This window comes from Cataglyphis hispanica, chromosome 21 (genome assembly GCF_021464435.1).
Source record: "Cataglyphis hispanica isolate Lineage 1 chromosome 21, ULB_Chis1_1.0, whole genome shotgun sequence".
Taxonomy (NCBI): Eukaryota; Metazoa; Arthropoda; class Insecta; order Hymenoptera; family Formicidae; genus Cataglyphis; species Cataglyphis hispanica.
The window spans coordinates 4816981-4836310 of NC_065974.1; the positions used below are offsets into that span (position 1 = coordinate 4816981).

Here is a 19330-nt window from a genome sequence, read left to right on the forward strand (position 1 = left end):
GTCGTGCCGCTACTTCCGGCGAAGATATGAGAGAATTAAGAAATATAAGTGCTCTCTCTAATCTCTCTCAGAACTTTATCTTGCATAGTAACAACTACATGCGCTTGTGTTGGTGCTGAAACCTTTTAACTCTTTCGTAAACAGATAGCGAGTCAGGATAACTAAAGCTGTACAGATTTATTGCACTCTCGTGTAAATAACAGTGTTTGCCATATACTTGTTCGCACATCTGATTTCTGAAATTCCCAGTCTAAAATTACAGCTAATTTGTTATATATTCTCAGAAAATTGTTATATATTCTTAGAAAAGTTTTATTTTTTTATAAAATCTGATAAATGTGAAGATATATGTAATATGAAATAGCAAAATGTAAAAGAATAAAGATAAAGAAAAACGTAATTATATTTAAAATGTTTTTTATTTTATTTTATTTTATTTTATTTGGAAAGATAAAATAATTTAGTTATAAAGTTACATTTAATATTTTTACAATTTTACATTTAATATTTAGTTATTTGATAGGAAAAAATATCAAATTTGATGAAGTTTACATTATGATTCATATATTATTTATTTATTAGATATTTATTTACTTATTAGATATTTTATATATGACATATACTTAAAAATTTTCTTCGGACACCTTTCTTGTTTATGCCGCGTATACATATGTAAATGATAAATTTAGGACAACAAATTATTTTGAAAAATTTCACTTTTTCAATAAAAAAATTTGCAGTTATCTGTGCGTAAATAAAATAAATTTTATAATTTTACCGAAGCTTTAGTTCCAAATTCACACAATCATCTTTGGCGCGAATAAGACTCAAGCACAAAAGTAATCAAGAAAGACAAGATCATTAAGCAAAGTATGCTTGCAGCAAATAAAAAGGAACAAAAATATGAGGGTGGAAGGGAAAAGAGCGCTGCATATATGAGTAGAAAAGAAGGAGCGGTGGCTTTCTGAAGGAAGATAGAAACGAAGGAATGTATAGCAGCTGCCCCTATCCCATGGGCTTTTGCTTTTGAAAACCTGGTTAGCAAGAGATAGTAATCCAATACGTTAAGAGAGGAAGCAAGACGGTGAGCGAAACAGACAACGAGAAGGAAAGAAAAAGAGAGACTTCTAAAGGAAAAAGAACAAGAGAGAGCATGCGATCGAAACCTCCCTTACATAGAACCATAAACTTTCTTGGTAGAGCGACAGCTGTGCAGTACGGAGGGTTTTTGTCAAGGCAAATCTTGCTCTTTCTTTCCTTCTTTCATTCCTTGCAATATCTCCATTTTCTTCTCTTTCTATCTTCGTTTTCCATTGAACCGACATTTGCTATAATAATTTGCATAAATATTTTATTTGTGACCTAGGATAATTCATTTTTATGTGATTATTAGAATGAGTTTTATGAATACAAATAAAAAAAAAGACAATCCTTAGTCGCCGAAAATTAATAGAGAGACTTACGTTAACTTTGGTCCGTGATAATCCGTGATATATATGAACATTTAAAATCGATAATGAATATAAGAAAAAATGAAAGCGATTTTTTGACATTTCTTTTGTGAACAATGTGATAGAATGTTGTTCAATTGATATCACAATTCATGTAATACAGGGTGTCTTAGATCACCTGTACACCGTACACCATACGTAAAGAAAAAATAAATAATTGTTATAAAAAAATATATTGCAAATAATTGCATACTTTTTTTTAAATACAATTATTTTCTGTACATCATTTGATTCACCTTATTATTCTGTACATAAAAGTATTACGATACAATTATTGAAAACTAAATAATTTTCGAGATATTTTATATTTTATATTAAAATATGTCAGATTAAGATACAAAATAACTCAAAAAATTCTTAATGAAAAAATACTTTATTATAGTGTTTTGAAAAGCTCTCGAGATAAGCTACAAAAATATGCAATAAAAAATGGGGGTTTCTATTTAAGAAATTAAAGGTGTCCTTGAATTGACCTTAACGATGCCATCCAAGATCAAACCAATGACACCATCTTATGTTCCCTTCAAAACCATACAATTTTTGTTGAAAACGTTTTTCTCTAAAATGCTTAGTTTTTGAAAGAAAGGGGGTGTACGGGTGGTCTAGGACACCCTGTATAGTTGTCGTTTCAATATCGTGTGAGTAATGCATGCCATGTTGCATGAGAGATAAATGCAACATTGTTCGCTGCATCATCATACGCATGCTGATCAATAAACGTAAGATAGATTTATTTGATGGGACATCTCTCGGCATCGAGGAACGCACATCATAGTATTATCATAATAGGGGATGCGCGCAGTTTCTTCATATCGCATATGCACGTACACACACATCTGCGCTTGTAAACATCTTTGCGTACTAACCAGCGGAAATACTCAGCGAATGACGAGTCACGGTTTCAAACGATGTTACCATCGCGTAGTATTAACCGCGTATTCTAACGGCTGGACCACGATACACAGTACTCATTGTCAGCGCTATATCATGTAGCTTATCTCTACGCGTATGATTATTTATTATACAATTTGGAGCGCGCGTCTGGCTTATATGCGCCGCGAAGTTAATTCTAAGCCGATCATTTGGGATCAACCTTTGTGATTTCTCGCTTTAATTTTTTCAAAATGAAATAAATGCTTTAATTTTTAACAATGACTATCCATCTTTTACATTATAAATATATATGAAATGTATATTATAAATATAAAAATTATGATAGTAAATATAAAAAGGAAAAAATTTATTTAATTTCTTTTTTTTTTAATTTTACAATCTCGTGCAACGAAACAGCATAAAATGGAAATGAAATGAAAGATATTAGATATGTGTAAAATCCCGCAATAACAATTCAAGTCACGCAATTTACTATGAAGCTTTTTTCTAATTTGCCGTGAAAAGTACGTTGAAAAACATTAAAAGAAATTTTTCGTACATCTTAAAGACTCATTTCCATAAATTCTTGCCAAACGTAACGCGAATTTCGCCTCAGCTGTCAAGTTTCTTTAACCTCGACTTAGGCACGCATAGATATTCGCGGGTGGGTCGCGATAATTATTCATAGACGAAATCCGAAAGTCCCTTTGGCGCCTTTTGTCAGCCGCACCGGTTTGTAGATCTTACGTCTTTTTTTCTCGGAAATGGAGACGGAGGTTGTCGGATGGGACATGAAAATTTCTATCTAGTCGAGAGAAAGAGAAAAAGAGAGAGAGAGAGAGAGAGAGAGAAGCAGGTAAAGGAACTCGCGCGCGAGTCGATCCGCTGTTGCTAGTTGACCAAATTTACTACGTCATCGCCCATATGACTGACCCAGCCACGTGACTCGCAGCACCCTCCTGGAACCTCCTTCGAATCAGTCACTTTTAGATTGATATTATGATCGACGTGAAGAATCAGTAAATGACCGCTAAATGGATTGAAAGTCGATTTTCGCGCCGTTTAATCAATAATGTTTCATTTATACTGACACTTCATTTTCTTTGAGCTTATCAATGTATATTTGTATTAACTATATATATTTCGTATTATATACCAAAAAAAAATTACATGATACGTATATTGCGCCAATTTTCACACACAATTTTTGAATTCTAGTTTTCTAAATTATATATCGCGATTGATTTCATTTATTTTTTACCATAAACTATATTAATTATAATGAATATGATTGGTCGATCAATCGTTCTAATTTTCTAAATTAAATATTGATTGCCTTCTCAATGAAAAGTATAATCGAAAAATTTATGCGTCACATTAGAATTGAATTTTCATAATAATTTTATCATCAAATAGATGCATCAATCAATTAAATTGAGAACGTTTAATTATGAAAAGTATATAATTCCATTCACGATTACGAATATAGTTGATTGCAGAAACATTTATGCAAATTTATTTATACCTGAGATTTCGTTTTGCTTAACACTTTAACACGATCGTCGGAGGAACGCTTATAAAAAAATCTCGTAGATTATTCATGTAGGGATAGAATTGAATGCGGTCTCGTTAGTTTCGCTTGGCACGAATTTCTATCACCAGCTGCGATTCGGCAAAATGCGCGTCAAGATATGCGCGAAATCACGGAAATCCTGCTATAGAATTGATATAGATATGAAAGTTTATATATTATATATTCTATTGGATGTGTATTTTATATATATTGTAATAGATGTACATAAATTATATTTTTTTTTGTAAATTCGTTCAAAAGATAATCTTTTTAAAGCGCAAAAAATTAGATGGTTCAAATATTTTTCTAATAAAATTTGTTATAGGTGGATATTATTATTATATATATATATTTGCATTATAATTATATAAGTGTATTTTTATAATAATATTGACTCCGCTATTATGAATAAAATTACTTCAGGAAAATAAATAACTCATCTGATAATGAAAGATCAAATATAATATAAATTAATATATATTAATATGTAGTGTATATATATGTATTACACATATATGTGAATTTTTACATTGAATTTTCGTTTTATGAATACTCTCCTTTTAAGAGACGAAATTAAGTATGTTTACCAAGAGACGCTAGAGATGTTTGGCGCCAAACGCTACAGTGTGAACACGTGTTCATAAGCAACGCGCTCAGTTGGCGCCAAATCCTACAGGGGCGACGACTATATATTCGCTGACCCACGTAGTTTCGATTTAGCAAGTGCGTTCTTCATGGGAATCACGTGCTGAGCAATGAGAGGGACACGACATGATCCCTCCACACCGCCATTAAACAGCTGTCAGCGACCGCGACGAGCCTCGGAATTAAGGTGGCTGGTTCGGTGCGCGAAATAAGAGACTCAAAGAGTGAAAAGGGAGGCTGAAGGGAGAGGGTATGGACGAAGACCCCGGAGACAGAGGCTGTAGTGGACCGCACTCCGCTTCGCCTTAGGTCGTCTAGACGGAGGGAACTGCGTATCTCTGACGTCGTTCCTCGTATAGCTCTCTCTCCGCGCGCGTCCTTCTCTATATTTTCTATCGTTCTCCGTCCTCCCGTATGCTCGTTCCCAAACTTTTCTCTCACTTCCTTTATTCTTCTCTCTTCTGTACTTTGCTTCTCTCTCTTCCTTTTCTCCCTTTCTCCCTTATGTGTTTCTCTTTCTCTCACCTTTCGTCCTTTTTCATCCTTCCTCGCATCTGTCGTCCCGTATATCTCGGTTTCTCTCTGGCACCCTCTGCGCCGCGTTGTGTATCTTCTTCTTTCTCTCTCGCTCTTCAATTTCTTTCTCCTTCTGTCCTCGACATGCCTTCCGTCCTCGGGCCGGACGGACTGATCGTGCGTGCTCGCGGCTGAGCTGGCCTCCTCATGGCCTGCAGGATAGAGTGAGAGGTCGATCCTTGTTGCTATGCAGCGGCCGCTGCGGAGATCCGCGAGAGGAGAAGGAGAGAGAGAGGAACAGCTACGCCGAAACACGAACGAGAAGAGAGGGACCGCTATGATTATTATTCGCGGACCGAATAACCAGTGCGGCCCGCCAGCGAAGAGGCCGCGTGTTTCGCCGTTGCTGGCCGACCGCCTTTTTTTATTGCCTCCTTCTCCACCTCATCTCTCTCTCTCTCTTTCTCTTTCTCCACGTGGTTTCCCGCGTGCGTGCACGCAGATGTATACCCGAGGTCTGCAATGAAGTGTTGTTTTGTCGCGAGCGTGCCAATGCAAGTGACACATACTGATGTGTTCGCTTAAAATCATCTTTTGTAATGCGATACGATAGATTTGGCACGAATATTATATTCTGTCGATTATCTAATTAAGAGATAAGGGAATGCATAGATATTATTAAGGAAAAAAGAATATTTAATGAAATTCTTATTTTACGTTGTTTTTATTTTTACTTATATTTATTATTATTTTTATTTATTAAATTATCAAAAGATCAAATCCGAATAATCAAATTAAATATAATAATCTACTTATGTGATTTATATGTATATATCTCTATATATACTTTTAATTTTTTAAATAAGATATTTTTTAACAAGAAAAAATATAAATAATCAGTAAAATAGTTTATACATAAAATACACACATATAAGTAATTTAAATAAATGGTTACAACTTCTTACCCTGTTAAAAAAATAATAGTTTTTTTGTTTGTTATACAATACACAATAAAATAAATAAATATATATATGTATGGGAGGAAGATTGCGCGCAGCAAAGCGACTAGATAAAGCGACCACCCCGTATACATGCGACCGGAATAAGATTTGGCGATCATCGGCACCAAGAGAGAAAGATACAAGAGGAAACAGAGACTGGCGTTTAACCGGCACCACGCAGCAAATCTCTAGACACCAGGAGCCCCTTCCCCCCTCCTCCTCTCTCCATATGACGTAACGTTGTTTACTTTTAAAGCTTCCCTTGGCAACAGGTCGCCTTCTAGCATTGGAGAACGGCGATTTGGAAAGAGAGGGAAGAAAGAGGGAGAAAACACAACCTCTCTCGATTCAGTTATAAGGTTCCCAAAGTTTCGCGCCTTTCTTTTCCTGGCTCGCTTGATTTCCTATCCGTTGCATTTCTTCTGAGAAATTAAGATTTCCGCAACACACTCGATTATTGCGTCAGCCAAATTTTTGTTTTTTATTTTTGTTGTGAAAAAAAATTACAAAAACCTCAAGAATAAAAAACTGTCTTTTTAAAATAAAATATGTTTTATTGCGATATCTTATAGATGATCTTCGAATTAAGAGGTTTTTTTACTACAAGTTTATATATTTTATTATTTATATTTTGGTACTTACAATTTCTAATTTCTTGAAAATATTTTTAACTGTTGTGCCATAATCAATTTTGAATTTTTTATTTTCTTTAAAAGTGTATTTTCTTTTAAAAAATTTCCTCTCTTTATTCCTAAATTATTTTTTTATGTCTGAAGATAACAATACGATGGACTATTCGAAAGTGAAAGTTTATTATATAAACCTTGCGGAAAAAAATTCGGAATCAAACTGAAACATATTGATATTTAAACCTAAGTATATATCTACAAAAAGTGGATAATAAAATAGGACAAAAATATATAATAAAAGACAAAAATATTATTGATTATTTTTCTATAATTATTTTATTTTGATACTTTTTATAGATAATGGAGTTTTTGTATTATATGCATAAAATTTTTATATTTTGCTCGTTTCAATTATTGGATCCTTTTCATTGTGTATTATTTATTTTATTTTTGCTTTTTTATAAATATTGCAATTATAATATTATGTGTGTGAAATCTCGTGTACCTGGAGACGTGCAATTTTGTATTCTTATCGCTCGAGCCATCATCGCGCACAATATAACCTATAATAAAGATCCGGTTAGGCATTTCTTTCTTTTTTTTAGATGATCATCTAAACCAAGCACTCTTCTCGCCTTTCTTCAGATTCCTAACGCTCCTCATCTAACGCTCTCAATTTTACACGACCTAGACAACACGCGGCATCGCAAAAGAGATATACGTTTGCTGCGAAGAGAGAGAATTTACTTTCTTAGTTGCTCTGATCTAAATGTGAATCGCTGAATTAGACTAATTTTTCCAAATAGATTTACCCATGTATATTTATTCATATGTGTTGATTGAGAATTTTTATCTTATCGCAATAATCTTTTAAAAGACATCCATCTTTATTGCAAGAATTTCATGTAACAATTAAAATTATTTAGATTATTCATCGACAATTATTTTTTTGGTATTATCCATTTTATTTGTTTAAATGAAGCAAAAAACAAGTTTTATAAATACTTAATTTTTCAACATATTTATATGCTTATCGCGTTTACAACAAAATGGAACACTTTAAAATATAATAAGCCAATTAATAAGTATAACATTACTCCTTTAGTGAAATTAATTGATGTTGATTATTTTGTAATACAAAAATAAAATTCTGTACTAAAAATATAATTGTCATTAATATATTTTTATTTCAAGCAAAAAAAGAAACGTTTGTATTGTAGGAAGTAAATAGAAGGAACCAAATTTTTTGATTACAGCATTTACATCAAACATTTGGTTGACCATATATTAAACAAATTTTTTGAATGTATCACATTTTGATTATATCGACAAAACTGTCTTTTCATAGTACATATAACAACGATCAAAATTACTGCAAGAAAATGTAGTTTTTTATTTCAAAAAATGTGTCTTTAAATTAAAAATAATAAATGAACTGTTTATACCAAACTGCTTTATGCAGCGATATTTTATTATAAATTGCGAACGAATAAGTTTACACACACAAGTTACTTTAAAAGCATCATTCTGCTTCATCTGCTTTATATCATGCATTGTCTTAATAGTTTTATAGATTCGCTGAACACATTAATTAGACTTTGACGAGCAGCACGATATGCTCGAATCTTGTGTTACAATCGGCGCAACTTGTAAATTATTCGCTTCACGACAAGAATCACTCTAAAACAATTAAAGACTCCACTCGGCGTCTGGCAATTATGCCATCGCGGGATACAATTCGAATATAATGATCACGTATGAACACGTGTATTCACGTTACAGGAACGGTTCTCTTTTGTCGTTACAAGACAGACCGCTTGTGTACTAATGAGGATTGAAAAATTGAAATGCATAGCATTTCAACTATGTGACTATAATATTAGTAACTGAAACAAAAAAATTGAGAACAAACGAAACAATTATTCATCAGTGAAAAATAAAGGGTTTTTCTTATACATATAAAATTATATCCTACGGATCTTTGTTTTCAAGATACAGGGCGTTAAAGTTTTTTGAAAAAAAGTTTTTGTTTAATAACCTTTGAACAAAGGAAGATAATGCAACGAAATTTTGCGTGTAGCTTAAGTTAATGAAGATTTATTGTATATAAACATAAAAAATTAATGAGTTGAGAAATTACTAAGCCCTAAAGTAATTATCAATTTAAAAAAAAATTAATTTCATCTCAACCAGTGACGTAAATATGGAACTTGACGGGGCGAAGTATTTAAATATTTAACCAAATTTAAGCTACACAAAATTTTCTTGCATTATCTTCCTTTGTTCAAAAGTTATGACAAAAATTTTTTTTCGAAAAACTTTAACGCTCTATATCTTGAAAACAAAGGCCCGTAGAGTATAACTTTATATAAAAAAAATTTTTACATTTCATTGATGAATGCTTTGTTTTATTTGTCCTTAACTTTTTTATTACATCCTGTATATTTATTTATAAAAACAATAATTATAATCGAAAAATATGGTGCTATATTTGTAAGTTTGAGAAACAGTATTTATATATAAATATCTAATTATTTATATATAAATCGCGTAATTAAAATTTTTCATATTTTAACTGAAATTTTTGTGTAATAATAAATCATTATTCTATATTATTCAAAAGAAATCATTATTCTATATTATTGAAAAGAAATTAATTACAATCGGTAAAGGAAAAATAGGATACTTATTTCTAAAAAAAGAAGAGAATATTTAGTGTTTTAAATATATATATATTAGAAAAACTCGCTGAAAGATATAATATCAATATTACAATATTTTTCTGTGTAAAGAGAAAACTATATCAAGGCAACAATACATAACGCCATTGTTGATACACAGATCTGTACCTTTTGTAGCGAGTACAGGTAATAAATAACATACGGACACGAGGCTTTGCTATCGCAGATGTAAAAAAAAAGTGCGTAGCCGTGTAAATCAGACACTTGCTGATCACCTGAACCAAACGTGCTTGACGAGGCGGTCAGGATAATGGTCCCCGATATATTTCTATACAGACATAAGAGATAATGACGTCAACTGCTAGTAAAATATTGTGGTAGTATAAGGCGATATGATTGTCTTTTACGATCTTATTCGACGAGTACTTTCGCGTGTGCGAATGCACTTGAAGCGATTAAAATCACCGTAGGAATAAAATATATTCGCGATTAATGCACAATTAAATTCTATAATTATATCTTTTCTATAATTATAGAATCCGCTCGCATAGCGTTTTCGAATAATAAAAGTGACAGTAAATTTCTTCATTTTACATTATAAACTGCTCAATTTTCTTATAAATAAAAAATATAAATTTCATTTTAAGTTAATATCATTTATTTTGTAAATAAATTTCTTTGAGGCTAACTCTTACTATTTTTGCTATATTTCGATAGTGCTATATTAACTTACTGCAAAAATGTAGTGCACTCTATGTCAACTTTTAATAAATAAATAATTAACATAAATTGTTTTTATTATAAAATCAAAATAAACTAATAAAGACTCTTATATAAATATCACATAAAGGAGGGAAAAGGAATATTAAGAGTCAGCGCGGTAATATGAACACATATTTTATTACAATTTTTGTCATGTTATGTCACTGTAGTCATGTCACACATGAACAAGCTACGTCAATGTAAATTGATTGTAATAAAATATTGCGCTCAAATTACCGCGCTGACTCTTAATTATCTTCTCTCTTTTTTATATGTTATTATAAAACTTAAAAGATAAGATGTCTTACTATATTCTGTCCAACGAGAGAATGACCACGAATCGGACGAAAATTCGTCTGTTTCGCGCAGGCCTTCGAAAGAGAGGGGCGTATTTACAAATACGGTACCGAGTAACGTGTTACGCTCTCCCCACTTTGCCTGCCTATGCGTAGTCATTCTCTCGTTGGACAGAGTATAGACAACTTTGAAATAAAAAATTAAATTTCATCTTTTTTTATTATAGAATTTGTCGCACATTTTGGATTTAATACCTCATTAAATCGGAAGCTTTAAATTATTGATTATATTTTTCTTTTTTTATCATGTTTTTAGGTTACATTACATCATATGCTGCGGGGCATAATTTCAAAGACATGCCTGATCGATTTTTAATCTATGACAATCTCGCTTAATAAACATATTGTTACTTGCTGCTTTTTAAATGATAATGTTATGTTATTGAAAAATGTGCTTACATTATGAATGCGTTCACGCATACACCTAACACAAAACCGGATTACATAACAACTTTCGCTTTCTATCTATCTTTCTCTCTCTCTCTCTCTCTATCCCTCTCTTTCTCTCTCTCTCTCTCGGAAAGTTGTTTAGATAACTTCATGTGATATATATAATCTGTGTAAGTGTAAGCCAATAGAAAAGGGAATCGTGACGTGTCTAATAAAAGAACGGAAGACGCGGTACTAACATGTTTTATCGAGCGTTGAACGGCCTTGCGCGGAATGCTGGCCGGAATATACGCGAGTAATATTCACTCTCCCGTTATTTCTAATTGGAATCTTCACCGGATGCTACCTTCATATTACATATTCTGCCGTTAATCGAAGACATAATACGGTACAGTGTTGTACTTTTACGAAATAATCTGTCAATGTTGTTCGAATGATTTAATTTGCGAGAAAAATGAAAGAAATAAATAAAAAAATTTATTATACAAGAAAAATGATATATCTTTTGAGTAATTAGTCGTAAAACAGAAATAAAGTCTCGAAATGAGTAATTTTCCAATAAAGATTTCAAAGATTATTCGTTCACATTCTCTTGCAAACAATACCATCGACCGATGATTTAGATGACATACTAATATGAGGATCCGAGTGAACTGACTGCTCGTTAAATAGTTGGAAAACTAGTTATATCGGTAAACTTATTTGTTGTGCACAAGCCATAAGCAATATTATAGCAATATTATAGGCGCTTATTCGTAAGATAAAACGGGCTTATAATTGCGTACAACTCAATAACCTTTACCTAAGTGATGTTCTTTGATGACGTTTGGTTATTCCGTTCATTCATGAGGTCACCTCCGGCATTACTGAATGAGAGTCGTCTAGTCTTCTGGATGCATTCAATAAGTCGGTCAGCAGACTGTTAGACATTATCACTATGTGTGGCAATTAATCGAACTCGTTTTAGTATCATTTAATTATCCGAAATAGTAAAATAAATAAGTGGAAAATTATATAAGCATAATTTTTTTCTTAAAAAAATATATTTGATGCGTGTGTTATGCTTTATTATATAGAATATAGTGAGTACTTTGAAAAATTGTTGCGCATAGCATTTCACAATATAATTAGAGAATAAGGACAAGATAATCTAAAGTAATAGAATTCTCTCTTCCAATAATTTTAAATAACAATATATTAAGATTATATCTTTCTTTTATAATAAATCGCGGACGAAGATATCATGTCAGGTAAGATGCCACTTTTCCGTAATTATTAAATTTTTTTGATAAAGAGTATCATTAATCTACTCAGTTGATCGCTTTTAGTGCATATAAATCATTTAACTTAATAACTTATCTTGATTAATTTAAAAATATAACACAAAGAAATTACTGCATACTGTCATTTTGTCACCTGCACTAAATCAGTACATTTGTGATCAGTTAAATAGATTAATGGTATTTTTATTGAAAAACTTAAAAATTACGGAGCAGTGGCATCTTCAGTTTTTCTGGCCCATCATCTTATCCACGTTTGTAGGAATTTTCATTTTTGTTACTGTTAAAATAACAGAACTTTTTTAAATATAACCAAATACAAATATAATGACGATACTTTCGATTTATTTTCTTTTCCTTTGCTCATAATTAATAATTACAAAAATATTGCCTTTTGAAGTTAAGTATGGCATCTTCACCCGAGTTACCCTATAATATACAATTATTAAAGACATACAATCATTTAAGAGATTAAATTTAATTCAAATAAAATCAATTATAATATTACGAAGCATAATTAAATACAATAAAAAACATTCGGATTTTTTTAGAATTCTTTTACAAATACCTGTTCCCCGCGGAACACCCACCTTACGTTTATCTGCGTCTCATTATCGAGTCGTCGTTAGCGTTGAACTCTGACCCCGATCGTACCTGTTCGCGTGTGTACTAGACCTACCTTCTCGCTACCTATCTACCTATCCCGAAGAGCAGATACTCGTCTAAAGTACCACTAATTGTGTCGACTGAGATAAGTACGATTGTTTTGTGACGATTGTTTTGATCCTCAATAAAGGAATAGTGCAATATTCAATTTTACTATATAAATATAAATTTTTTAATCAATATTTGCTTCAAGAATTCAAGTAATTATTAAATGATGAAACTTAATATAGTATTACTATGATAATACTAATTTTATACGATTCAATTACAAGAAGCTTATATTTTTCTTGAAAATGGACTAATTAGTGTAGGGCTGTTATTTTTAACAATTTCCAAGTTTTAAAGCTTCGAAATTAACTTTAAAGCTTCGAAGAATATATTCGTGCGAATTTATTCAAGGAATGCTAAAAATATTAAAAATAAAAGGAATTAATTAATATATATGCTCAACAAATATTTATTTAATTATTCAACATTAATTATTGCAACATTAAAAATTTTATGTGGATTTTATCATATAATTTTACAATGTACCTCGATAATAATCCTGATACTATTACTATTACATTAAATTAATAATTGATTCTTCGAAGATTGCAGTATCTCAAAGTCGAAGACTCTTCGAAGATTCGAAGAGTCGAAGGCACGAAAATTTTCAAAGATCTAAGTTTGAAGCTTCGAATGTCTGAAGTCTTCGAAGCAAATCTCTAGCTTTACTAATTAGCAATTTTTATTCTTATAATATTTATTTACATAAAATAACATAAGGCGATATGAAATGATATAAAAGCTGCATAAAACACTTTCACTTTGGAGAGAAACGAATAGATTCGACTCAACTTAGTTATTAGCCGACTTGAGCGTTGTAATGCAGTCGTCTGCGAGTCACGCGAGTTAATAAAATGCGTGGGATGTTGCGGGAGTATTCTCACGCGGAAGTGCGTAGGCGTTGCAACGGGGACCACTGCGGGAGGAGACAGATATGCGGCTGCATTGTTTCTTTGCAGCAGGGCACGGCGAAAGATCGATTTTGGACGCGATCTCGTATGGTAACGCCTTCCTCCTGTTGCAATCTCTTCTGCCATGGCAATTTCGCGCGCGGGTCGATGATTAACATTCAAATTGCCCTGCACTCGTTTCGTGCATACGCTTCGTCGCCGATTTATTTTATGGAGTTCCTCGCCTTCCTGCACATGTACATCCATACATACGTGTACCTAATACTTTCTGGCAGTGCAGACGCATATGAATAATATTCTAATGTGGGCTCGCCCCTCCTTCTAAATAGAAACGAATATAAAGCGTTAAGATCTTCATTCATGGAATAATATGAATCTAATTAATATCCATTCTGTTTCTCGCGAACACATGTGCTATTTTAGTTCGATAAAACTCTATCGTGTCGTGCGCATTAATTTTATCGATGTCATTTCTTTTTTTATATTTTGTTTATTTAAATTTTGTACATTTAAATATTTAAAAATTATATATAATATAATAATTCAATTTATAACAAAATATAAAAATTTTTGATTTTTTAATATCTAAAATCTATGGTAATAATTTTGTTTTATTGTTGATGTCCATGGTATCTATTATCGAAGATTGGTTTCATCGAATCCAATTTGGATTCGATTTCGAATTCCCGTCGTCGATCGCAATCGCGATGTCCCGCGACGTCGCCATCGAAATGCGTCGAAAAAGCGGGGGACCGCCGGACCAAAGGCGAAACCGCCGCCGACGTTGTTAACGAGAAAGCGACGACCGACAGTTTACCCGCGGAGAGGAGAGAAACAGAGACGGTCGCGGAGCCGCAGAGGACGATGTGTGGTGGCCAAAGATGCTGGTGGGGAGAGAACAGAACGGAGACAGGTCCTGTTGCCGGGTCCCTGTTGCTACCCGGTTACGGTGCATCGTGTGGAATTCGCAACGAGAGTTTTTGAGCGATTGTGTTGAATAATGTATGTTTATAATAGAGGCGCGTGGCCTCGTGGGGCCGCGAAATTTTTAAAGTGTCGAGTAGAAGGGATTTAATTAGCGGCGGGAGGAGGAAAGAAAAGTAAGGGGACGGGATAGCCGCTGCGTATTTTGCTCAGGACGACGCACGCGTCCTTGGTTTGCGATACGTCATTGGCGAGATATCCTGAATCTTGAGCTGGCAACGAAATTCGGTATCAATGATGAGAGGTGAAAAGCAACTGGACTTTCATGTTTGTTGAGTAGGAATAAAGATTTTTAAAAATATTTGTAGAAATATTATAAATATCGAAAACAGAAATCTTTTAGGGGAAAATTTTTTTCTAAACAAAATATTTTAAATATTTTTGGAAAACTAAAAAAAATATTCTTGTAACACTTTTTTACAAATATTATTAAAAAATCATTTTTTTCTGACAAAGAAAAATTCTTTTTTTAATGAAAAGAAATACACAGAGCTTTTTATACAATTAAAAATTTCCAAACAATTATATAGATTGATTAATAATATTTTCATGGCCGAGTTTAATTAAAAGATTATGAAAAGAAAAACTTTCAAGTCTACCTATATTTTTTGTAACTTTAAAAAGTTTCGCGCATTTGGAAAAGATCTTAAATATGTCAAACAAATGCGTATTTAGCAAACTTTAAAAGTTAACGTGCGAAATGTCATAATTGAAATATGCGCCGTATCACGTCATATTGCATCGCATCGATAATTAAATGCTTTGAAACGTGTTTTCGTTACTTGTAACTTTAACATATGTACAGACTCATTTAACGAGGTTTCACCATTTTTTGGAAAATGACGTAGGAATATCGACGATAATACAACGAAAATAATACAACAAGGCATACCATGTCTGTGTGCGTGTGTGTCTTTAAATCCTAGTCTAGATCAGAGTCAATTCCAAGAAACATGACATTGCGTTCAGAATTTTGGGGATTAGTCATGAATATATCCATGATGTGTACAGATTGATTGATCTTCGATCTGTCGTAAGATGTTAATTTGCACTCAAAATGACTCAATAATCTGAGATTATTTTTATGACTTGAACAATATTATTTTAAAATAAAATAAGGAATATATATACAAAAAACGCATGCGCACTTCTCTGACGATATCATAAAAACTTTATAAATATTTATCGAAATATTATAAACAGTAAATAATTCGCAATATTTTGTAAAATACGACAAATGATTCTGGTTGCGTAGCATCAAGTAAGCGTCAAAATAACAAAAAGTATAAAATATATTGTTTATGAGTCATTCTTTTTCCCTCACCAATATCACACGTGATCTTGGATAATAAACGACTTCAATTTTAGTGTGACTATGTTATCCGTATCTTTAATAAAACTGTAATGTGAAATCACAAAAATAAGACAACTTAATATATAGATAAATAAATATTACATTAATATAAATAAAATATTGTTATTAATATCAATACATTTTTTCAAATGTTTAGAAGATGAATCGAACAGTAAAAAGAATATGTCTATAAACAGCAAACTATTAATCACAAAATTAGTTCGGAGATCATAAGTTATAAAAAATGCATGAAATGTAAATAATAACGATACAGAGCGGAAGCAACAATAAAGGACTGTGCTGAATGAAGGAGAGCCTCGTGGTCGACGGCCGCAGCAATGTTTCTCCCGCGCAATTGGATGCTGCGCGCGCAGCATCCCCCAAGGTCGGACAAAACTTAATGAATGCCGAGAAAGCCCGCACGACTGCTGCGGTCGCGTGTCTCCCTTGTCCTTGCACCATGAAGAATGAGACATGTATACCAATATTAGAATATTGCGCTAGTCAATATCGCAAAATTATTACAATTATTTGGAAAGTGAATGTGTGTGTATGTGGGCTCTATTTAATGTGAAACTCTTTTTAATGTCTTTTGTTAAATACGTAATAGGATATTATATACAAATTTTTGTTAAAGTCAAATTCATTTAAGATTTAAACATATTTTATAAATTAATTTGTATATAGCCTATGCTTTCAAAAAAATTAGTTATTTAAAAAAATTGTAGAATTTTTTATATTTATTAAATTATTTTTATTTTTGCGTGACATAAAGATTGATACTTTTCGGTCAGATGTTCGAAATAATTTTGGTTGGGCACTGATTACAGCAAAAAAATGCGAAAGCGTAGAAACATTAATTTTGATTGTGCGAAATCTGAAGCATCATAAAAAAATTTCTCTTCTTGAATTCGTGCACCGAAACGAAGTTTTGGCGTGCGAAAAATCGAATTTCGCTACGGGCAAGAGAACAAGAGAACAGAATAAGAGAAGCGCGAAAATAAATGCCTGGAAACATAGAGGTGGTAAAGAGAGAAGAGAGGGAAATGGAAGAGAGAGAGAGCGCGGGAGTCTAAGATGAAGCTTCCACGTCCACGTGCTGCCGTTGTTATTGTTGTTGTTGCCATCTTCGTCTGACAACTGGATATGGATTTCCTCTTAAAGTTTCTCTCTCCTTTCGTCTATCTCTCCTTTTCTCTCTTCGCTACGTTATCTTTGTCTAACACCTGTCTCTGTTCACCATTATCCTCTTCGTCCTTTCGTCGTTTTTGCCTTCAGTCATTCGCGAACCCATCTATCTTTCTCTTTCTCTCTCTTTCTGTTTGGCATCTTCCCCCTCCGGTTTGCCAATATCCCTTCCACCCATTTGCGGATTGGCGTTACGAAAGGCGTGCTCAGTTTCTCGATGGTAGGGATCCCGATTAACGGACTCTAATTGCATAGCAACAGAGTGAGGCCGAGATAATGATACATCTGACGCACATTGCCGGCGGGCCTCTGGCCCACTTCAACCCAACGATCCCGCATGCGTGTACATGCACAGACGGTATGTGTGTGAAAGCGCTCTTGAAACTGCGTATACGCGTACATATGTGATGTACGTGGACGTGAAGTTTTGCGAAGAATGATGCTATGTACCCGCCCTACACCATTCCGTACCAAACTCCTGCCGAAAAGTTTTACTCTTCAATTCTTTGCCGATATTAATATAATGAAACATAAAAATATGTACATTATAATATAATATAATAAAATATATAAAAATATGTACATATAATGTATATAATAATAATAATTATTATATATAATATGTATAATATACATATATGTGTGCGTGCGCGCGCGCGCGCGTGTGTGTGTGTGTGTGTGTGTGGTGCGCGCGCGCGCGCGTGTGTGTATACACACAGGGTATCCCAAAACTACCGGACTTTCTTTTAATGGCAGATTCCTTAGAACGAAAATTTTAATATAAAAATGTCGAGGCTATAATAGTTTTTAAACGGGAAGCGATTATATTGTACGAATGAGAGAGCTGAGATTTCACACGCTCAGACACGGCGAAATAACAAATGAAAAAAGTGCTCTAAATGGGATGCCCTTTTTATAATATTATAATTATCGTATAAATTTACAATAACATTGTAATTATATGTTTTCCTACTTCTCCACGCATTGCATTAGTATATTATTTTTACGAATAATGAATGCGAGAATTAAAGGCATCTCAAAAATGATTCAAGTAAAATTTTGCGACATGTTTCAACTTCAGCTGTCAAAGTGGTCGATCAATTTTACCATGAAGGTGTTTGCTATGATATGCCATGTAAGACAAATAAATTGTAATAGAGTTAGATTGACATTTATTTATTTTGCATTTTAAAATATTTTGGAATCTTTGTAATGAAATACAAATTGTAGCCGTTTTCATAACATATCATAATAGACTTTCATTGTAATATTGATCGATCACTTTGACAGCTGAAGTTGAAACATGTGGCAAATTTTTGAATCATTTTTGAGATGCCTTTAGTTCTTGCATTCATTATTCGTAAAAAGAATGCAATGCGTAAAAAAGCAAAATAACATACATATAATAACAATGCTATTGTAAATTTATACGATAATCGTAACATCATAAAAAGGACATCCTGGGCATCCCATTATAAAGCTTTATAAAATCCTTCCTATTTATAAAACTTTTTTCATTTGTTCTTTCGCCGAGCGCGCGAAATCTGAGCCTTCTCATTCGTAAAATATAATCGCTTCCTGTTTAAAAACTATTATAGCCTTGACATTTTTGTATTAGGATTTTCGTCTTAAAATGTTCTAAGGAATCTGCTATTAAAAGAAAGTCTATTTTGGGACACCCTATATATATATATATATATATATATATATATATGTATATGTATGTATGTATGTATGTATATATATACATACATACATACATACATATATATTATATAATATATATATATATATATGTGTATTATATATACATACATACATATACGCGCGCGCGCGCGCACGCACGCACACGCACACATATGTGTATAATCATTGACCAGAGTACACTTTGTCCCGATTGTCTTAAAGATAAGACTTGTTTTTTTTTCAGTTTATTCGACGGAAACTTTTTTCGTCGCCGAA

The 19330-nt window shown here is 32.6% G+C and overlaps 1 protein-coding gene across 3 annotated transcripts in view; it reads left to right on the forward strand.

The window, feature by feature from the left end:
- LOC126857211 (F-box only protein 5-A-like) overlaps nt 1-19330 on the forward strand; it is a 50614-nt gene that overhangs the window by 17825 nt on the left and 13459 nt on the right. The window contains exon 2 of one of the 3 annotated variants that reach the window (XM_050606418.1): nt 16455-16596. The exons of the other annotated variants lie outside the window; for them this stretch is intronic. Coding sequence (XP_050462375.1) covers nt 16455-16484 — 30 coding nt within the window. The 3' untranslated portion in view covers nt 16485-16596. Of the gene's footprint in view, nt 1-16454; nt 16597-19330 lie in introns of those variants that run through there. 3 annotated transcript variants of the gene reach the window in all.